This window comes from Protopterus annectens, chromosome 1.part1 (assembly GCF_019279795.1).
Source record: "Protopterus annectens isolate FY-2018-M chromosome 1.part1, PAN1.0, whole genome shotgun sequence".
NCBI lineage: Eukaryota > Metazoa > Chordata > Ceratodontiformes > Protopteridae > Protopterus > Protopterus annectens.
In genome coordinates, this window is record NC_056726.1 from 1,428,652,177 (window position 1) to 1,428,676,709 (window position 24,533).

At 35.9% G+C, this 24,533-nt stretch overlaps 1 protein-coding gene across 1 annotated transcript in view; it reads right to left on the reverse strand.

Moving 5' to 3' along the window:
* The window catches only part of LOC122816338 (deleted in malignant brain tumors 1 protein-like), a 608,428-nt gene that overhangs the window by 235,048 nt on the left and 348,847 nt on the right, over positions 1 to 24,533 (reverse strand). Inside the window, exon 3 of the mRNA XM_044089068.1 lies at positions 2,998 to 3,306. Coding sequence (XP_043945003.1) covers positions 2,998 to 3,306 — 309 coding nt within the window. The remainder of the gene's footprint in view (positions 1 to 2,997; positions 3,307 to 24,533) is intronic.

The following is a 24,533-nucleotide window of genomic DNA, read 5'->3' on the forward strand; positions in this document are numbered from 1 at the left end:
CAGGGATCACTTCTGTGGCTCTGCTTGACAGGGGCACAGGAAAATAATTTTCTTGGGTGGCAAAAGTCAGGGTACCATTTGGCTAGGCTTATATAGGCCCTAGGGCTAATGGCCTAATACCTACCTATGAACACTTTACACTGGAAAATGAAATCCATATATAAAATGTATATCTTTTTATGAGTGATTTGTCAAATATATATTCTTCATTTGGAGTGGAAAAATCAATGGCCTGAAATCTTCAGCTGACTATTTCAGTGATGCTGGTAGATTTCTTGCATGTAAATATATTTGCTGATTCGGCTAAATGAACTTTTTAAATGTGACTTTCAATCTTGCACTAGAAAGAATATAGATGTTGAGACACAAAAGAGTTGTATTTTGTGAAAGCTGTTTACATAATGGAAGCATGCATCTGAACCACATTTAAAAATGCAGGAAAGAAAGGAGTGGCAATATTGTGCTAGGTACAGAGACAGCTGAATAATGCTGTCTTATATAGTTTTGTATCTTAGAAATAATAGATATCACTCTCAAAGGGTACTTAATATACATGCATTGTTAGCTGTGATTTTATAGAATCAAGTGATTTTTAAGTCCTACATTTTTAATTAGTTGTAACATCTGATAAAGCATGTTTACATGAAAGCTTTTGCTAAATTACTTTAATTTGGTAGACTTTTGTTAAAGGATTTTTATTCGGTTTTAACAAGCTAATAAGCAATGATAAAAAATGTGCAATATAGAAATTTAAATAACAAAACATTGAAGAAAAAAACAATCAACAACTAAACTATTTACAACTTAGTTTGGTAGACTTGACTAATAAACTTGTATGTTGCCATGAACTCTCTGTGCATTTTGTCTCTCTCCAAAGGTCTGGTTCAGTTCAGAAATTACTGCTGGAGCTGAAAGTTGTAGTTTGATGTCCACTACACCAGAAATGGAGCACTTTAGTAATTCATACTAAAACATGTTCATGTTCTCAAAAAACTGAGGTAAAAAGAATAAAAATATTCTTTCTTAATTGCATAGGATGCTAGGATGTTATCTCTTGTTTATTTACGTCACATGATATGAAGTGTTTATCATTAAGAGCACTTGTGGCAAATTACTGTTTAAAATATTGGTCAAATTCATTCATCGGTAATTATCATTTATTGCTGAATAAATCAGCTAAAATAAGTAATTGCAATTGTAAACTAATAGGTTACATTTGTGATTACCAAAACTAAAGCAAAAAACACACTTGGAAATAAAATATACTGACTGCAGGGTTGCTCAAACTCATAGAATGGAGAAACAGCCTCAAATTATGTAATGGTCAATCTGCCGAAGTTCGACATTTGCATAAATTGACCAGCTATACTGTTTGTGATGAAATGTGTGTAGCAATGGATCATATAACATCAATGTGTGTATATGGTTTCACTTCATAATCTCGAAAGGCTGAAATCTCAAATTTCAATATTCCGAGACCATAAAGCTGAAAATGCAGAATGCTGAAAGTGTATGAGCAAATTGGAATATCTTGAATCCACATTAATGCATTTCCAGTTGGCTGGTATGGTGTTTGGAATTGAAGGTGAGTGAGTGTATGTTTGTGTGTGTTTTTGTACGTTGTGTGTGTGGGTAAGGGTAGGAAGGCGTAAGCATGAGTGTTGGATCTGTTGGTGTTTGTGTATGTGTGATGTGCATTTGAGCGAGTGTAGAATGCCGTGGTGTGATTTTTTTCCATTATGTGTGATGTCGGAGTTGGTATATATAAGTAGGGGGGTGTGGTGGGCGCAGTCCCACAGATTGGGGGTGCAGGAGGGCTTGCCCCCCTGTAGTGTAGGGTTGTGTTTGTGTGCTGTGGGTAGAATGGTGTGTGTGTGTTATGTGGTGTATGGTGTATGTATGTTCGTGACTGTGTGATTCGTGATTGGGGTTTCAAGATTGTGAATGGTTTGGCTTCATAGTTTCAAAATGCTGAAATTCGAGATTTCAGCATTTCAAGATTATGAAGTGAAACTGTGCGCATATATATATGTATATATATATATATATATATATATATATATATATATATATATAGTTCCATATCATACAATTGAGTGCCCATATGAGCAAAAGTTAGAATACTGAGACAAAAAAAAAGGTCAAGCAACATTGAAGAGAACAGGATGTGTAATGTACAGGATCACGGCACAACAGGGATAAGGATATTGCTCCTTTCCCAGCTGTGGTGAGATCTCAAATTTTGTATATATAATTAGCAGGGTGGGTTTTGTGTCTTAATGTGTATTATAATATTTTGGTTGTTCATGCTTTGTAGCTTGAGATTTTGACTTGCTCAAATAAGCTTTTGATTATATGACAGAAAGAATATATGTGCATACTTATCAAGCATTTATTTAATGTAGACATGCATGCATAATTAAAAAAGAGTGACAGTACAGATTTAGTGAAACAAAGACTAAAAAAAGTTTGCATAACATAATAAAGCTGTCTTTTCTGTGGCAGCAAAGTCCCCCCCCCTCCCTTCTAAGGCAGTTCAACAACTGTACCCTTTTGCTTACTGTCATTGACTCTGAGGTTGCCATATCACACAGGTCTACCACATTAGATCTGGCCATTTTGAACAATTATGAATTTTCTACAGTTCTGTTATTATTCTTCTTTAGGTATTATGGCTATGCTGTGGTGAGAAAGCACTCTGTTACAAGTTACACAAAATGAAAAATGGAATCATCAGATTGAAATAATAGTTATACACACATTATAACTGCTTTACATCAGAAAAATCACTTTGCATTAACAGTTGTACTGTGCATGGCGCAAGCTAGTACTGTGATTAAACAGTTACATGACATTCTCTGCATCATTCTTTGCTTTATTACCTTCTCATAATTACAGTTTTGACTGGCTTGGAAATGACAGCACAACTTATAACAACTAAAACTTGTTGAACAATCAACTTAAAGTTATCATTTTAGTTAAAAGTAATACAAATACCTCTGCATTGAACTCCTGCATCTTCTGTATGTCCACAGTTATGTTGCTTCCATCCACTGGAAGGACATTGTTTAAGTGAAGATTCAGATCCTAAGCAGGCTACATCATCCAGAACTATTGGCAAAGTCCCTGATCCATAGTGAGCACTAGATGGTGCTGAAATAGCTGTACCACATCCCACTTCTCTACAGACAACCTCAGCATCGTCCATTCCCCAGCTGTCATCGCAAACTGTGCCCCATTCACCATTATTATAGACTTCCACTCTTCCAGCACATGGATTTGAGCCATTTACTAGTCGTATGTCAGCTGAAAGGCAAAAAGAGTATAAAAGTAGTTAGAAAAAGTATGTGTATATTTTCTTTTTCATTAATGCATTTATAAGTCAAACAGCTGTTAATATGGCCAAGCAGGATCATTATTTTATAAACAGTTCTAAAGGTTTTCTCAAGTAAAACAATATAAAGGGTCTGTCAGTTTAATTATGTTGCAGATGTATGTTTTACAATAGCTGTACTGTCTGTCCAAATGACGTCATTATTTTTTGTAATATGCATTTTGTTGCTCAACTACAAATGCCATGATTCTGACCTTCATACTCCACGGCCCAGTTACTCTACAGTTTACCCCTACCGTTCCTAGGTGTGTCAAATATGGATTGTTCATATTTGCATTAATAATTTAACCATGTTAAAACCATGTTACCCAGGATATTTTGTTTTTGAGATATATATGTGATGCAAAACACAACTGATGATTGATATTTGACCTCTTTTCAATGAAGTTTTCTAGAACTCTAAGGTGATAACTTAGTTTTTAAAGGCTTAAGCCACGCCCACTAGGGGTTAAAGGTGCACACTCAAAAGAGCTGCTCCGGAGTGAATAATTAATCAGTAGTAGAGTTCAAGCGTTAATTCTCCTCCCTTGTCCAGGTTAGTGTCTCTCCCCCAGCTATCACATTAACAAATGCTATCCTGTCTATACTGAATAATATCAAGTTGGAAAATATTCACAGATATCATTACTTCCCATAGCCTGGCAAAATATATAGAACCTCTTAATCATAGTGCTGGTGATGAAAAGATTTAATAGAAAGCATATATAGAGAGCATATTTTAAGAATGTCCACTATTGTAACATTATTGGAACCATGGAGAAGAACCTCTGAACAGACAATAGGGGCTTGATCCCATTTAACATATTTATACCCTATCCAGTTTCAGTATCTGTGTGCACTCTATTCTTTTGTGCATTTAAGAAAAATGGAATAGAAACTTTTCACCAACATTACGGGACTGGCTTGTCATTTTTTTAGGTCTTGCACCATAAAGTTTTTTTTTGCTGCACATATAACATCAACAAACCTGACTAGATATATTACATCCTTGCATCCATCTGAAATACCTGCTAAAAAGCGAGGGTATATAATGGAACAGCAATAGCCATGTCAGTAAATAGACTGCAGTAATAGGAATATAACCCATTTATCAAACTCTGTACTTAAAAGTAAAATTCTTAAGTTACATATGTAATTTGTCACTCTTAATAAGCATGCACAGTTTTCTCCCACCCACTTTCCCTTTCCATGTTACACTATTGTTTTTGTCCAATATACCAGTGCTGCACCATTTTATTAACTGATGCTTTATGCAGAATTTATCATTTTGTAAATGGAAACTCCTTAATAAATTATTAAAATAAAATGTCAGTTCTGAAACATGTTGGTTTTATAAATAGACATCTGAGAATGAGTGTTTATATAGTCTCATACTATAAAATCTGAACATGTCTGGGTGTCTAGAAGGATTAAAACAGTTAAACATAGAAACAAGTACAGTACCCCATAAGATATGAGGCTTATTTATTATACCCCATGTATTAGTGCAGAGGGTAGATTACAGTTTGAGACACTGACTGGACACTTAAGTTGTGAAGTTGATCTGGACCACAGATGTAGGAGAAGAGGTAGATAAAGATGGATAAAACAAGTCAATGAATGGCATTTTTATCTCTTTCAGTCCCTGTCCTCAGAAGAAGAAAGAATGCATGCTACACCAGGGATGGCCTGCATCTGCCCCCTCTACGTTTTTGAAGATTGGCAAACACATTGTCCTCCCTCATAGGGCTTTTCTTAGAGATTATTAGCCAGATAAACCTACCGACATAATGAAACATACAAAGAAAAATATAAAGATGTTACTGACCAATGCTAGGAGCCTAAACAAAGAACTCCAATCCCTACAAGTCCTCATCTTGGACAGTGTAGACTATAGTGTATTAAAGTGGTGGAGAGTACTTCGGCTGTCCAGGGCTATAACACCTTGAACACCATTAGACCGACTACCATTCAGGAGGGGGGATAAAAGGCAGAGGTGTCCCAATATATATTCATAACAGATTCATGTCTAAGCTGGTGAAGCAGAATGATGAACTAGAGCTTCTTCATGTCCAAATTACCACCAGAAAGGACCATAAATTAGATAACTATACAGCCCCCTTCATGACCCAAGAATGCCATAATGTCAGTCTAAAGGAAATGGAATCTCTCAATATTAAACCTAGGATCATTTTCCTAGGTGATTTTAAATACTCAACTATTGACAGTGAAAACTACACCACCACTAGTGCACAAGCATACAGATTCCTGGACTTTGTTTATGTAAAGGCCCTGGAACAATTAGTTACAGTAAAAACTCCAGCAGGAAAAACATCTTGGTTCATAGGTTCATAGGTGTTTACTAGGCTAACAATCACAAGGGCTTTTTTAAGCTTAGCCATGCATCCCAAATCTCTACCAAGTTCTGATACCCTTGATAAGTGTAAGCAGCGATTTGGAAGATGAAACATTTATGAACAGGGGCCTGGGAGATGAACCGTTTACAGGGTGCATGTGTCAATTAGAGACATAGATGTCAAATCAGGGATGAATTTCCAGTTCCCCATCCAATTATCCAAGTTGCACTTTTTTATTGGGTTAGGGAGGAATTCTTCTTCTCATGGATGGGGAGCCTGTTCCATAGACAGAGTATTCTCTGGGATACATACTAGTCTCTTCAGCATGTCCTATTTATATCACAGTCAAGGTTTAAGTCTTTAGAACAGATAATTCTGGTGCTGTTTGTTTTGTAGATATGCAGGATGTCCATCAGAATGTGGTCTGGCAATTCCCTGTATGCCAGGCATAGATCTCCTATTAAAAACCTGTAAGAGACAGAATACAGGGATAGAGCCTTGATAACGTCTGCATAGAACATTTTACTTACACCCTGTATTCTTTCAGTGAGGAACCTCTGTGGATGTTCCAATTGTTGGATATGCCTGGTTAGGTACATACCAAAGGGGGCATTGTACTCAATGATAAGTTTGATGAATGCCGAATACAGTGGAGTATGACTTCCTTGGACTTAGATGCCATGCCTTTGTTTATAAGTTGCACAACATAGAATGATTTCTTCACTACTGTAGACACGTGATGGCCAAAGGCTAGATTACTATCTATGTGTGTCCCTAAGTCCCTGACTACTGGGTCAATGCTAAAGGGTGTGTTGTCAATAAGATAGTTACCATGGATGGATGATTTCCAAAAGGATACTGTTATGCATTTCTTGACATTTATTTTTAGTCTATGGCTCCGACACCAATTGTTTGTCTATGTCAGCCAATTCTGGAGAATATTTGTGTCGCTGTGGGATTCAATGATAGCTCGTAATTTGCAATCATCTGCAAATTTAGTCAGCCAAAGACCACTAACACTGGCCTTGACTTCAGAGAAGTAAATGCCAAAAAGGAGCTGTCCAAGGACTGATCCCTTAGGGACACCACTTGTGACTGGCCTCTTTGTAGAGGCAACAATGAATCATGGAAATTTGTTTTACAAAGTTTGCTGGGGTTATTGAGTTGATTTTTGTTTTGAAGGAGACATCTTTGTAGTTCATATTCAACAATGAGGACATGACACTTCCATATTGGTGAGTCCAGTATGTTTAAACCTCTGGTGGGTGTGCATACTATCTGGTCAATGGTATTTGTGTTAATAAAGTCCACATTATGTCTGTGAGTCTGATGTGATGTATGTTTCCCACTCTATAGAGGGGCAGTTAAAGTCTTCTATGAATTATGTATTTGGTTTCATGGTGACCGTTTTCGGTCGGACTACCTATCAGCTATCAGATTCTTGGGACATAGAGGGTGCCCTGTAACTTGCAAGAATATGGTATTGGACCATGCCTATGGTGATTTACACAAGGATAAACTCCAGGGCATCATCTAGTTTAACCAACCTAGAGGTATACTTGTTGCCAATGTAGATTGAGACTCTTTCCCCATTTGTTTCTGTCTGTGCAGCTGATGGTCTAAATGTGTGGAAGGCACTGAAGCCTTGCACTGCCAGAGTAATTTCTGTGGATTTAAACCATGTCTTGGTAATGGCATAGATTTCTATACCTCTGCTACTATGAGCCACAGTGGTGCGTCATCGTCTTCAGTAGTGACTTGTATTTTGGCCATGCTTAACATTTCATTCACTCCATGATACTGACATTGTAGGCAAGTGCAGTTTGGATAACGATACCATGTGAGACCTGCATAACCCCATGGGGATTAAAGGAGGACCTAACCCACTGGATATTAAGGTATGTCTGGCTTTTCATATACTAGCTGCATGGACCTTTAATTGACTTACTTGGGACAGAGATGAGGTACCTCAGACCTCTGCCTTAGGAATACTCTATCAGTTTTTCAGTGTAATGCTGTTACATGTGGGAAACATGTGTGATTCTAATGCACTGCAGAGAAGAAGAGGAATGCCATATATGATGTAGGTATTTTCTCCTGAGATATTGAGGTCCACAGACCTCACCCATATAGAAATAAAGTACCTTTGTGGGAAGCTGAGAAGGTGGTATATAAAGCACAAAGGGCATCATTCCTTCAACTGCCAGGTGGTCTTTAATGCACAGGGTATCATCAACAATGTGTCTGCAGGCCACACTGGGAGTTATCACTACTCCATGACATGGCATACCTGTGACCTCATATGGTTTGTGAGGGGTAACTTCCCCAGTGGCTTCTCATTGACAATACAGGATATGCCTGGAACCCTTGCTAATGACAATTACCAGGAATAGACAAAATGAAGAAGGTCAGGGATACAGCCAGACCATATTACAAACAAGGTACATTGCAGAGTGTGTGTTTGAGCTGCTGAATATATGCTTTCACTGTCAGGATTCATCCAGTGGTGCACTGCAGTATGATCCTGGTATGCATGCAAATATACTTTCATTATGTGCAATGTTGCACCATGTGCGACACTGTGGACATGCGTTTACTTCATCTGCAGCCCCATGGGATTAAGTGATGGAGTATCAATCCAATCCCAGTGGATACCAAGGTACATTATACTTAGGAGGAAGTTACAGCAGGGGGTGGGAGAAAGCTGCAGAAGGAACAGACTTCAGTATATCAGCAGTGGAGGCTGAGCAACAGGAGGAGATGGTGGAGGAGCAAGCAGCATGGCATAAACATGCTAGTTGGAGGTGGAAACAGTATAAAATAGCACTGGTTAAGAGAGAAAGAGATCAGTTTGAACATCGCTTCAGCCCATAGTGAAACAGATATAGTACAGTAAAAGTGATGCTTGAAAACCCAATATCAGGCTACAGTTATACATGCATGGGCTGGCCACACTGTGCATCAGACATAGGAGAGCCAATTAACAATGTACTAAGGACAGGGCACAGGTATCATCATTTGCACAGATGGATAAGGGAGAGCAGTGGTACTTGTCTTTCACAGGGAGTTTTGTTAGAGCACTGAATAAAATGTGCTTTTTGGGGAAGTATTCAAAATGTTATGAGGGGATTAATGTTGAGAAGCCCAGGGTCAGTGGATGTGAGAGATGTAACTGAGGCTGTGGTGGTGGTGGTGGTGGTGCTGGTGTGTGTGTGTGTGTGTGTGTGTGTGTGTGTGTGTGTGTGTGTGTGTGTACTCCACTATGGCCTAATGAGCAGGTCAAGGGCATTCATTACAGAGGGTTCAGCTTCCCATGAATTTCCCCTCCCATTGGAGCCAGCTGTACTTGAAATTGCACTTCCTGTCCCATCTCCTTGGCTAGATGTCAGTGTGCTAATTGACTGTGACTGGCATCTGCCAGCATTATAATGAGGAATACTGCTACAGGGATTGCCTATCCTGGGTGTCCACACATCCACCAAGGTTGTTTCAGTGGATGAGTTAGAACCATGCTAGTAGGATCTTGCTCATCCACGGTAAAGTCGATTAATGTCCTAGGATGTTGCTGATGACTGGCCCCTCACCCCTGACAGATGTCCCAGAGTAGACACTGCACATTCCAGTATATATGCTTCATTCTATCCAATGTGTAAGATTAGGCTTGATATAAATCCTACATAGATAGCAGTATTATCTTTGAGCACGCCTAAAAATGCAGCTATATTAAAGCAGACCTATGTTTACATTTTATATTTAACACTTTATGTATAGCTTAACTGTGCAATTTCACTAGAAAGGACTATTTTAGTGAAAGATAAAAATGAGCTCAGTGAAATAACTTTCAGGCCAAAGTACTGATAATGATGGGCTATGCTAACAGAGTGTATGGAACAGGCAATACAGAAACATAACTTGTTTAAACTGTACAAGGCTTGAGAACAAAGGTTAAAGAGGCATGCAGAAATTTACAAGCTTGTTAGTATAATCATGAGAGATACTTTCTTGTTAGAAGTCAGTTCAGTTTGGATAACACAGAAGTCAATTCAGTTCAGTTCATTACTGATATTTAAGAAACTGAGTACAGAAATTCAGTGCAGTTTGGGCATTAAGAAGATTGACTACAGGAGTCAGTTAGAAATTCAGCAGCTCAAATATGCATCAATGAGTTGAGTCAGAAGTCAAAATGTCCAAATACTATAGAAAACAGTGCAGTTAGTCTTGATTCTGCCATTAGAGAGGAAAGGAATAATGCTGAGTTCAGAGATGCAACGGACATTCTTCAGAATTACAGACATCTTGAGTATTCAGTCTGGTTCGGTTTAGCAGCACTGATATTTGAGACAGTGTAAGACTTGTTTGGATCTTGTTAAATCACTGCATCTACCTCCACTATTTGCAATTACTATATAATAAACCACCTTTATCAAACTCACAGTGAGTAAAGACTTTTATTCTGAAAGGTACAAGAAGATTTGTCACATAAGCTGAGATATCTGGCATTTGTCCAGTATGGCACTGGTCATTAAAAGATAAAGACATAAAATTCAGTTCTTACAATGGCAACCAATGTGAGTGGGGCAGGACAATACTGATGGTTAAAGTGAGTCCAAAAGCCCCATGGTAACCCTACAAATCTACAGCTGTTCACCAGTAGGCAGACTGTGTACTTTACAGAGCAGCAGTGTTCCTTAAGAACACAACTTCAGTAACAAATCTGCAGTAAAGTATTGAAAATTACAGAATCTCCAGGAAAGAAGACAGCACTGAGAGCTACCAGTATAAAGGACTTTATCCAGTTCACAGAAACAGTATCAGAAAACTTCACAATCTCCAAGCACATGAAAGACCTTCAGGTTTCCGGTGTGATGTTGAAGAGGCAAGGGAATCCTAACAAAAGGGAGTATGAAGAAGCTGAGAGATGACTGGCCACCTTCCCAACTCCCCTTCAATTTTCCTTATGTGTGTTATTTTTATTGCAATGCATTTTCTAGCTAAATCAAACAGCAGATCTCAGAAAAGTCTAAAGACTTCTACACTAAATGCATCAGTAAATGTAAATAGTATAGCTATGTCAGACAGTAAATGTAAAAACAGTTTAAAAGATTTCTAAGGTACAAGCACCAGTAAATGTGTAGCCTAACATTAAAAAATGTGCAAAGCAATCTAAAAAATGTGTTCCAGAAATGTTCATTTAAATTAAAATGTTATCAGTTCAGGAATGTTAAATCTTTATAGACACAAAAGGGATAAAACACAGAAGCAAACTGTAACGAGTGAGGTGACGGAGGAAATTCATCATGATTCACAATATGAAACAGTGTTTACAGAAACAACCATATTTTTAGATTCTGATAGTATGATTTCAATTTTAAATAATGTGCAAATTGTAACAAATTCTAGTTTACAATCTTTAGAAATAAGTGTGAATTCTACAGTATATGAAATTTAAAATGCAGAGTTAAGCCATAGTATTACATATACAGAACACCCTGGCATAAACACAACTAGTGTACATGACATGTAAATTTCAGATCAGAATGTAGACAGACATTTTCAGTGTCTCAAGTTAACTTTAACAATATGAATTCAGATACAATTACTCAGAATGTAATTAATTCTAGTTTTCAGAAGGTGGTGCAAATATTGCACTAGGAAGGAATCAGCATGCAGAGATTAATGCCAGTCCTGCAGTAACAGATACAGTAAAACCAGTATAAACAGTACACAGATTTCAGGCAAAGTAAAGAAGAAATGCATACCATAGCTCAAGTCAGTGTTGGTACTAATTCTATAGAAAAGGATTTCCAGAATATCTAAAATGGGCATGGCAGTCCAGCACAGACTACATGATATATCTGCCATCGTTTAAGGTAGAGAGGAATGAAAAAAAACATATATTTCATTGTTTACAGGAAAGGAATTATAGAATAATGTACTGTGTAATACATACACTTCAGTTTCAGTTGCAAAAAAAAAAACTCTACCAGAGGGGATAAGTACAGTTATGATGTCAGGATTTCAAGGATCAAAGGTTACAAGAGTGAGTAGTTCTCAGTGTGACAGTACCATACTACGTATAGACATGTTGACAGAGGTAAATGATGCTTTAGACTTCTGTAACAAGATTTTAAGGAGATGTAAAAATCCATCAGAATGCACAGTTGTGCAAACAGAAGACACTTGTAAAAAATAGTGCATAGTAGATTGTGCAACTAATGTACAGAATTTAAAAAAAATCAGTTAATAAACGCATACACAGATTCAAGGACTAAAGACAAAATAAATTCAGGTTCAGTTGCTACAGCTGAAGTACAGACAGGAAAGTTACCACATTTTCTGAAACAGTATTGTATTCTTAAAGAAGCAATGACAGACTGGAAATGAATAAACAAATCAAGTCTATTGAAGTCACTTTTATAGCCAGTAAGGATAAAGATGATAGCTACAGGCTAGTACTAGATTTAAAATGAGTAAATACATACACCATTCTGGTAGCACATAATGTGTATAGTACAGCAGAAATGACAATCAAGTTAAATCCATGAAATAAATGGTTTACAGTTACAGACCTATCAGATGACATTTTGCTATTGATTTCTTTCAGTAGATACTGTCAAGACCAATAAAGTGCTGCATGCATAAATGATCCATAAATGACAGCTTGATATGGATAGAGACAGAAGAACATTTACACATATTTGATGATGTTTTGCTAGTTTTACAGAGTGTAAAATCTAAGTCTATGTTACAGTTTTAAATGTTACATTATAGTCAAAGGTTCAATTTCCATGCATGGAAAGAGTGCAACATAAATATGTAATGTACTGTATGAGAAAACTTCATATGCATGTAAAGGAGATACAAGTGAATCTCCAGAGACAGAACACTTCAGTTCTAGTTGTAAATGTCTATGATTCAGCAGAATATTGCAGTTTATTAGAGTAGAGTGAGGTGTTTTATGGTTATTTGGACAAGTGAAAAGTTTTTGTACACGAAAATATAGGTGAAGGTTGGGGGAAGGAGCTCCACTAGTACGATAAGTCGTACATAATGCTTTGGAATACAAGGGAAGTGCAAGTCAATTAAGTCAACAGTTTTAGGTACAAGGTTTGAAGTACATAATAGCCAGTCCAAAGAGGCTTGACAAAAAGAGTATTTAGGTACTAGCCATCTACTTGGAAGGGAATACCTAATATTGACTACCAATGGATTGTTATAGATTTTGTTTTAAAAGTTAGTACTAATTGGAGAAAATAGGCTGTCAGTCTGATTGGCTAAATTAAAGGAGAAAGTATTTATATTGATTCTAAGGTTTGTGTAAATTGTCTGAAGAAGTTCGGGTAAAACCGGAACGAAAAGCGCTTAACATACTTGAGTGTTCTTTTTAAAACTGATTCGATATTAATTTAAGGAACAGTGTGTTGTTTTTACCTATTAAACGAGTGGAAGTTTTCCATCCTTGGTTCGTTAGTTGGTGACTGTTTTTCCAGAGTACACCAGAAGCACAGGCTAAAGTAACTAAGTTGTCAGATTACTGGCCAGATCAGCTAACTGAATTAAAGACAGTACTGTAAACTATAAAACAGTATGGTAAAGATCAGATACATATTATGAGTGACAGTTTTTATGCAGTAACAGGTTTTAATATTTATCAGAAGATTTGGATTACATGGAAAATTGTAGACAGTGATGACAAAACCTTGCAGCTTTCAAAAGAACTGAAATAGTTATTAAATGAGATCAGCTGAAAAAAAAAAACAGATACATATAAGATAGTCAGCAGAGAACTGCAAACAGAAGACATTCTTTTGTATAAGTTACAGCCTGAGGGTCACAGAGCAACAGTAAAAAAAAAATTACAAAAAAAAACAGTTAAGATTAATTTTGTAAAGGTGCAGAAATGTTTGTTTTTTTTTTTTTTGTCCTAGCATCTGGAAGCTTCTATGACTAGAGCAGTATTCCAAGGCTCTCCCTTGCTTGTATCTTGTATTGATACCACCAAACCAATTATTCATGTGCCTGAATAGCTTTAAGCTAATTGAACCAGCAGATAAAGCTCCAAGACTAACATAGATCTTAAAGAGATTTTTATTTTTTTAAAAAGCTGCAAAAGATTATCCTATACAATGAAAAAACTACACTGTGACTTTTGTTTCTTCTAAAAGTGAGATTGTCTTTTATCGGGTGATCTTTTCAAAAGTTAGGTAAGTATATTAGTTATATTGAGGAATTAAGATTGCAAGCTTACATTAATGCAGCTGATGTCCGTTACCATAAGGGTGTCTGTAAGAATGCCTCCTAACAAGCTACAACAGTTCACATAGATAAACCAATCTATAAAAGTTACAAGAAAAAAAATGGCCAGGCTAGGGTTTTTGCTGTATGAATTATTAAAAACTCTTGTGTTAGAGGACTATGGGATATATGCAAATGAACTCATTAAGGACATTCCATTCTATATTTAAGATGTGCAGGTCTTATATACACTAGCCTGTTATTAGACCCCCGAGGGTGTTAAATGTTGAACAGGACATCATGGTCAGAAAATTCATGTTTGTATTAAAAAAAATAAATAAAATTAAAGAAATAAAAATGAGCTTTCTTCAACTGTAAGAGTCCATGTGCTTTTGCAGATCACTTTGTCAGATCTAACTTCTAACTACAGTAAGACATTTCTTTGGGAGTGATAAACATGATTTCAAAGAATAATCAGTAAAAACAGTCCCTTTTACTCTCAGTAATAGGTGTGATGGTGAAGCTTCCTTAGGTTTAGCATGCTGGTTATGAATATGTGAGAGTTCAGTCCAGGGGCTTTGCTGGCATTGACACTAATCTGTCATCCGGGGTGTTATAACATGGTAGTGTATGTATGTCTTTTGAGCATTTTGAAAAATAAAAATCTCTTAAAATCTATGTTAAGCTCGGAGCTTGACCTGCTGGTTCAATTACCTTAAAGCTATTCAGATGCATGTCTAAAAAGGTGCAGAAATGTAAAGATTTCTGTAGAACTAGTACAGTGTCAGATCATAGGTTCATAGGTTCATAGGTTGGTACTAGGCTATCAGCCCTAGGGCCTATACAAGCCTAGCCATAACAATTCCCTGGCTATTTCTTCCCACATTATTTACTTTCCTGGACCCCTGTCTAGCAGGGCGACTGACGTGATCCCTGGGGCGAATTTCCTTTCTCCCATCCAATCATCAAGGTTCCTCTTGAAGAGGTCCAAAGAGGCACTCTGCTTGACATGTATGGGCAATCTATTCCAGAGTCTGGGGAGTCTCTGGGTCAGGAACCTATCCCTCCAGCATGTTTTGTTTATTGTGATGACAAGGTTTAGATCCCTGGAGCGTGTAGCTCTGAGGGATTGGGATTTCTTTAAGTGTAGCATGTCCAACAGCTTTGGGTTTGACATGGCCTTGTATGTTAAGCAGAGATCGCCTCTGAGTAGACGATATGTGACAGAGTATAGCTGGAGTTTTTTAAGGCGGTCAGCGTAGGGCATCTGCTTTAGGCCTGTGATTCTTTTAGTGAGGTATTTCTGAGGCCTTTCCAGTTGTTGCAGATGTCTTGAGAGGTACATACCAAATGGGGCGTTGTATTCTATAATGGGTCTAATGAGGGATGAGTACAGTGGGACAATGACCTCCTTTTTTCTGGATGAAAAGCCCTTCGTGATGAGGTGTGCCACATAGAAGGATTTCCTGACTGTTGTGGCGATGTGGTTATCGAAGGTAAGACCACTGTCCACCTGTGTCCCTAAGTCTCTTATCACACTTTCTGTGTTTAGTGTACTGCCACCTATATGGTAATTCATGGATACATGTTTTTTCCCAAAGGGGATAACAATACATTTCTTGGCATTGAGCTTGAGCCCATGGCTCTTTCACCAAGCATCTGTTTCTGTAAGGCCCTTTTGTAGAGTATCCACATCATTTGGGGATTCAATAATGGCTCCCAGTTTGCAGTCATCTGCAAACTTTGTTAGCCAGAGTCCCTTAGTGTTGACCTGTACTTCAGAGAAGTAGATGCCAAACAAGAGCGGCCCCATGACTGAACCCTGAGGTACTCCACTTGTCACTTGTCTGGAGCTGGATTTGGAGTCGGCTACTTTTACAGTGTGGGTTCTATCAGTAAGCCATTTAGCAACCCATTGGGTGACATAGGGATTAATGCCCAACTTAGTAACTTTATCTATGATTCCAGAGTGGGGGATGGTGTCAAAGGCCTTGGCAAGGTCTAGATAGGCTGTGTGGACCACCTTACCCTTGTCCATGGCTCTGGAGACTGATTCAAAGAAGTCAATCAGGTTCAGGAGACAAGATCGCGCCTTCACAACCCCAAACTGGGTGGGGTCCAGTGTTTGAAGGTTGCCAATGTCTTTGTTTATAAGTTCCATGATAATACGCTCCATGGCCTTGCAGATAAGGCTTGTTAGACTGATGGGACCGTAGTTTCCGGGATCCAAGGTGGATCCCCCCTTGTGGATTGGGATAACTGTAGCTCTGCGCCACTCAGTGGGCACGAAACCTGAGGTGAGGCTATGATTAAACATGACACTTAGGTGAGGTGCCAGTTCATATTGTAGTTCATGTAGTACACAGCCGGGATGTCATCTGGTCCCATGGATGCTGTATTCTTGGCTTTAGAGAGTGCGTTTTGTACCTGTGTGGCCGTTATTACTGGAATTTGGCAATCTTCCGGTATTGAGATGTGGCATTTAGGGGTGAGAGGGGTGAAGTTGGCACTGAATCGATCTGCCAGGATATTGGCAATATCCTTTGGATCAGTATATTTAATGCCATTCTGTTTTAGCTCAGCGCAGATCTGAGCATTGCCATTTAGATTCTTGACATAGTTATAGAATGCTTTGTGGTTGCCTTTGGAATCTTTGGCAATTTTATTTTTGTAACTAGCTTTGGAGGATTTTATGAGGCATCTTAGTTTCTTACTGAGGCCAGTAAGGGAGTTTTTTGCATCCTGGGATTTTCCTCTTTTCTGCAAAAGTTTCTTCCTTTTGTTGTAAAGTTTGTTTATGGCAGGGGACCACCAGATTGGCTTCCTTTTTATTTTTAGTTTCATTTGAAATTATGACAAGGAGAAAAATGACACTGAGTTTTTAGTTTGATTCAGTGACAAAGTCTTTCTAGTTTACTATAGAACATTGTTAATTTGGTTACAGATCTACAATCATTTATTTTTTTAGTAACATGGGCTTATTTCAGGCAGTAAATATATATAAAGTCAGGGCAATAAGTATAATTGTTAAAGCTGCAAATGTTATTTTAAGAACATGATACTGCTTTTCTGTATTTTGTACACATATTATAATGGAAGGGCAAGTTCATTAAAGCAATGTTTTTGATGCAATTCCATTTGGAAGTTTGTTAATCGTTCAAGATATTCTGCCCACAGCCTTGTCACAGAGATATGAGGAGAAATCCGAGGTCAAATCTTCTGTAATAGAGATGAATATGGACAACAGAGGACACTAGGGTAGCTTCTCCAGTACCTAAGCAGTGACTGGGACAATGCAGAGTAAGGTTTAAACTTGGCTAGAACTGTGGTGCACAAGTCATGTATCAAGACGAACAGAAAAGCCAGAAGTGAAGATTATTGTTTTTTAATGTTTCTACTACCACAGGCATGGACTCACTAGTGCTTTCTCACATCCACCAAGTACGTTGCAGTGTATGTGTTATAACTGTGCAAGCAGGATCTTGCTCATCAATGGCAAAGTTGACCACTATCTGAGTACATACAGAATGGCCATGAGGACAGCCCCTCACACCTGAAAGGTGACCCAGAGTAGACAATGCACATTTCAATGTATATGGCTCCATCTTTTCAATGAACCATTAGTTCACGACTATAGTATGAAAATACACAGCCTGACAAGGCTCTGGTGGAAATTGCATATGATTCCATGATGGCACTGCATATACTTTGGGTAGAAGCTACTGACACACCAACTTCAGGGCGAGGGTGGTAACCATAACATGACACATTTTAAACATGCTGTGAGATTCCCAGGTATAGCTGTTGGCAAATTTTTAGTAAATGTTCCATGTGTTACTTATTTGTTCTATGTGAGAGGTGGGTATTCCACAGTCTATAGACAGAAGGTTGTGACCAGTATTCATGCCATCTGTAACCTTCTGAAGATTAAGTTGATGTTGAGAATTTATTCTCAGCAGCAAAGAGAAGATGGAAGAATGCCATGTTTTGGGAATTCCAAGATGGCTGCCGACTAGTTTAGTCGCTATTCACTGAGCTCCTCACAGTTATTTAATATCCAATTTTTTTTACAACTCTGGAGTGATATTTTTCCTCAGTTTTTTATACAAAATACTTCTCTAAGAGTTTTTCTACGCATTTGGATTATTTTCTTTTTTGGAAATCTCAACTTTTGGAGTATTTTACCTCAGAACAGTTTTTGTGGCTTCAACTGTATTGGATACATCCAGCTTAAGGCTCCTCCCAGAATCTGCTATCCGGATTTCACACCTCCACTCTGGGCATGGCTGCTAAATCTGATTCCATGGAGACACAGGCAACAAAGGCCAAATTCTCTTCAATGCTCTCACCTGACAAGGATACCAGTTCAAAAAGACTAAGAACCTCCAAACAACCTTCAGAAAGTACTAAAGTAAGTAATAAAGAAACAATTGACTCTAATTTTAATTTAGATGAACTAAAATTAGCATTACAGCCAATCCAAAATGCTATACAAAATTTCTCTGAACAATTTACTGACTTTGGTAGGACTCTAAAGCAAATAAGTGAAAGAATGGATATTATTGAAAGTAAAAATATTGCTTTAGAAATAAGAGCTGACACAATGGAAAGAGACATTAAAGCTAAAGATAAAACTATTACAGAAATTCAGGCTAAATTGCTGGACTTAGACGCTAGAAGCCGTAGAAATAACGTTATTACTAGAGGTTTGCCTGAATCCTATGAAAATCAAAACTTGTTAACAGTGACGAAACAGATTTTTGAGGCATTATTAAACTGTGAGGCAACATCAAAAACTGTAATTATAGAGAGAGCACATAGAGCATTGCATGCCAGTCAAGATTCTAGCTCTCCTCGGATCATATATACTAAGCTACTGAAGTTTCAAGATACTTTTCAGATTTTAGAAACAGCTAAAACCAAAAAACAGTTTGTCTGGAAAAACCATAGACTGTCATTTTCGCAGGATCTTCCTCCACAAATAAAAATGAAAAGGCAAAAGCTTTCACCTTATTGCGCAGATCTTATTAAAAGAGGAATAAGGTTTCGAATGAGTTATCCCAATACCATGTCTTTTACTTATAATGACAGAAGATTTACCCTTACAGATCCTAAAGAAGCAAAAGAAATATTTTTAAAAATATTCAACAAGCTTCCTGAATCTGTGTCTTAGTACTGCACTCTTTATCAAGCTTGAAATAGGTTAATGTTTCTTCAAATAAGTCATTTTGTCTCTAAAGAAAAAGTTATTTAAACTCTTAATTGACTGATAAATGTCTTTTTATAAACAGTTAATTAAGCTAATTTTTATTGTATGTTCAAGTTTCTTTTATTACCATTAACAGTCATCATTAGTTTTAATGTTATAATACTCTCATTGCTGACAGTCAGTTGCTGTCATTGTGTTCCGTTATAAAAGCATATAGGGCACTATGTAAATATTCTGATTTTGCTGATAAAACTTTCAAGTCATTTTGGAGGGAATCCTTTTACTTCTCGAGACCTCAAAAAGTGGCAGTTTGCTCACTTTCGCAGCAAAGGACTCTCCGATATACCCACGCTCTTTCTCATGAATTTGCGGAGCTTCAGAGTGACGTCATCATTTGTGTATGCAACTGGAGTGCATACGAACATCTGGTAAGATGAAAATCGACGAGTTGCAGTTCAAGCTACTTTCGCGATGTATCCTGTTGCTCTAGTGAAGACTTACTGATGTGTACAGGATTCCTTCATGTTTAACTTGTTGTAGCAAGATAATCGGGTTTGCTGGAAGCTACATACGCTTTGGATCTTTGTAAGAAGCTGCACAGATATCGTCGCTAAGATGGATATATCCTTACTTCACACAATTAGTATGACTCTCCAATGAATGTTTGGTAAAGATTTCTTTGATATTTGTTCTACATAGGGTAAGAGTCAAATAACATAAATGTGTTGTGTAGAGGATGTGTCTTTTTTACAAGGGGACCGTTGTATCTGGTATTATATGCATCTGTGAAATACATTTCAAGATATATGCTCACATTAATATTTCTGCTCAAAAAGTTGATTACATATTCATTTTATAAAGCGTTGGTTTTTCATTGTTTAATTTAGACATGGTTAACTTTTGTCAATATAGTTTACTTCTTAGCTTTAGTATCAAGCCCTTATATTAAAGTTTTATTTGAATTTTTTTTTTTTAATGACAAATGTTCTGTATTTGTTGAACAAATAATCATATGCTTTGGCATGTGGAAGTATTTTTAGATGGTGATTTTTTATGTAATTTTTTATGTAATGATATATAGTAAAGTTAACTGAAAAAAGTCATTTTATGTTAGTAATGTCATGTCAAAGTTTGCAAGTTAAATGACAACAGTATATACCTGATTTATAGTTGGCTGTCCAAATTTGGGGTAATATACATACAGTTTTTATAAATTGTGATGGTTATTGTTTTATTCTGTAATATTGTCGCTTGGTACTCCTATAGTTTCTCATTTTACATGTACTTAGGAATTTATTTTTCCTATGACATAGATAGGGGTAGTTTTTCATATCAAAGGCTGGTTAAATTGATCAGATATCTATTTTGAATGGATTGGCAATTGTTTGATTTGTTATGGCTGATATCCTGGCTATATATACTGTGAGGTATTAACCCTAATCTTTTGTGGTAGATCTTTCATGTCAGATCACTTTTGTTGTTTGATCCTGTGTTTTATTATTATTTTTGAAGGTGTATTATTTCCATTTTATTGAAATTTAAGTGTTGCGTTAAGTATATTTATACTAGATTTCTTATAGAGAAAATCTAGTTTGTTTTTTATAGGCTTGTAATCTCAACAATGATTTAATCACTGAGATATTGTTCATAAACGACACTTAAGATGGAACATACATATGCTATTGGTCTTAGTTTAGTAATAGGCTAATATTTATAATGGCTCGTTGGGTCAGTGGATGTTATCTTCTGGCAAATGCAAGTTTTGTCATGAATATTATCTTCTTATCAAGGTTATATATATATTCGATTTTAATTTAGTTCTACTTAGAAAATGACACGTGATGTTATTTTGGGGTCAGGTTTTCCTTTATATTTTAGATTAATAATTATTAGTCCTAGTTTAATGTATTAAAGTTCTGAACATGTTTTTTTACAGTTTAGTTAGATATTTGGATATACATAAAATATTCTAGTTATCTACTCCAGGTGCACTCTGTATTCCGAACTTATGTTTTATCATTCATTACAATTTACATGACAAATTGCTAATCAGCTGCTTATATTTACCAAAATGTATACATGCGTTTGATGAGGAAAAGCATTTAAATCGTAGATTTTTCTGAATTATAGGAGCAGGTGGTTGCAACTGTTTAGGGATTGAATATGTTGGATGTCTTGTGTTTAGACAGATTTGTAAATATGTTTAGTTTTATTGTGTGGGTTTTAGCCCTTTTAAGGGCTCTAAGTAAAGTTTTTTGTACTAAATTGAAGTTTTTGGTAACTAAAAATTCTAATTTTATTCTCTTTTTCCTTGATCTTCCTTCTGTAATAGGGGAATGGTGGGCAGGCACTAGGGGTAGAAAGAAGGAAGTGTATAATTCCTTAACTATTATTTCTTTGTGGATATTTTTATTGTTGTGATACTATTTAATCAAGACCGGAAGAGATGTATTGTTTTTCTGATGGATATTAGTTCTATTTTGTTCAGGTTAAAACACTATATTTTCATTAATGTAACATCCAGCTTATATTGTTCTTATGACAAATGACATAATAGTTGAGTCCTGGAATGTTAGAGGAATTCAAAACAAAGCCAAAAAATCCTTATTATTCCATTTGATATTTAAATCACAAGCCAATATTTGTTTTATTCAAGAGACACATATTCCCAGGGATGGTTGGGTCAAGGAAAAGAATAAAAAATGGATTAAGAAGATAGTAACCTCTGGGGATTCATCTAATTTTAGGGGAGTGGCCATAATTATTAAACACAAATTCTCAGGGACTATAATTGATGAGAAATGTGACAATGAAGGTAGATGGTGCCTTTTTACAGCTGCTTTTCATAATCTCAATAAACCACTTTTGATTTTAAATCTATATGGTCCTTGTAGCCAACAACATTCTTTTATTTTAAGAATATATAATATACTCACATCTTATAAGGATCATTATATTATAGTAGGGGGGGATTGGAATGCAGTCATAAACCCAGAAATTGATCGGTCTAGCTGTCCCACTTCTCATAATTACCAAGCATCTCTGGCCCTTGAAGATTTAATTTTGGAATATAATTTAATTGACCCACTGCATTTTATAAAAATCTCAAATAAGAAAGAAATCTATACATATTATTCAAAATGTTATCGTTCTTGGTCTAGATTAGATTTTTTTCTGGTTTCTAATTTTTTATCAAAATTTATATTGGATTTTTACACTGAACCCAGATTTTTTTCAGATCACTCAAGAATTCTACTAAATCTAAACATTACTCATAATGATAAAAATAATATTCACAAAAACAATTGGTCGCTAAATAACAATTTACTCTTAAATAAAGACATATGTAAACAGTGTTCTGACATAATTCAGGAAATGGAGCATGATCTGGATTTAACAGATATTCCTTACGACATTCAATGGGCTGCATGTAAGGCGAGAATAAGAGGTATGTTTATCGGTAAATCTGCATACCTTAAAAAACAATATAATAAAAAAGAAGTTTTTCTAAAGTCTAGAATCCAGTATCTCGAAAATCAATTTAGACTAAATCAAGATAATGTCCTAGAAAAGCAAATTATAGAATATCAAAAAGAACTAATCTTGCTTCATCAGAATAACCTCTCTATAGTAGATCAAAGATTACTAGCTACTTATTCAGAATGGGCTCAAGTTCCGTCTAAAATCTTAGCCAGAATACTTAAAAATAATTTCGATAGACCTAAAATTTCATCTTTACTACACAAAAATATATTATATAATACAGATAAGGAAATTGTACATCTTTTTACTTTACTCTATACAAAGTTATATTTTAAATCATTCAATTCGTTGGTTAACAATAATATAAATAGTTTTCTAAGTTCTTTGAGATTTCCTAAGTTAAATGAAAATCAAAAAAATTTACTTTCTGCTCCTCTTACTTTTCAAGAAATTTCAGATTCAATTGATAGACTGAAATCAGGTAAACCTCCTGGTCCAGATGGGTTTACACCCAAATTTTTTAAATCCTTTAAGTTGGTAATTGTTCCTTTTCGCTTCAAAGTATACAACTACATTAAAATTAAGGACATATCTGATCGTTACTAGAACAGATCCAAAACTATACTAATTCTGAAAAATAATAAAGAGAAAATAAACCCCTTAAATTACAGACCCATTTCTTTAATCAATTTAGACATAAAGATTTTATCATCAATATTGGCCAACAGATTAAAACAGGTCTTACCTTCCATTATTTCTCAAGCCCAAACAGGTTTTATGTCTCATAAACATGCATGGGACAACACCCTGACTCTGGAATCTATTATTCATCTCTCAAAAAACGATTTTAATCCAATATATGCACTGGTTCTTGATGCATCAAATGCGTTTGATAGAGTATGTTGGGATTTTCTTTTTCAGACTATGACATGTTTTGATTTCCCCATATCCTTTATAAATTCAATAAGAACATTATATAAGGATATGCATACTAGTCTTTATATAAATGGTTACACATTTTCCCCTATAAAGATTACCAGAGGTACAAGGCAAGGTTGACCCTTGTCCCCTTTTCTTTTTAATATATACTTGGAACCACTGTTGTTATATATTACTCAAAACACCTTTCATAATATTCTGAGAATCTTTAACACAAAAAATTTTTTTTCAGCATTTGCTGATGACTTAGTATTATATTTCCAAACTCCATTATCTGACCTCAATAAAATAACAAATTCTATTGAACGTTTCTCCCTTGCTTCGAATTATCTTATGAATCCTTCAAAAACCCATATTCTTCCTTTAAATCATAAGGTTCATAAATTGTATTTGTTTTCTGATTCACAAATTCAGATTACTTTTGGTGTGAAATATTTGGGAATTAACATAGAGCATAATAATCATTCCTCATTTCAAAACAACATGAGTAAAATATGGAGATCTATAATGTCTGATATGAATAGATGGGAACAGCTAAATTTGTCACTTTTATCAAAAGCTGCAATAATTAAAATGAATATTCTTCCAAAATTTTTATATCAATTCAATTCTTCAGATCAGATAATTCCCAAGTCTTTTTTCGAGAAGGTAAATAAAGAATTAGCAAAATTTATGTGTTTCCTAAATCGGTTAGGATCTCCTATTCTAGATTGTCAATTACTAAAGATAAGGGAGGTTTGGGATTACCAAATTTTTACCTTTACTATCTCATTGTTTCAGCAAATAAGCTATTAACTATATCTAACTACAATAATAATAAAGATATTCAGTACCCATTATGGGTAAGGGTGTGGTATCATTATATTCTATCTAAAAATATAAATCCAGAAGCCATCCCTTTTATTTATTTAAATATGAAGACCACTTGTAAAATTTC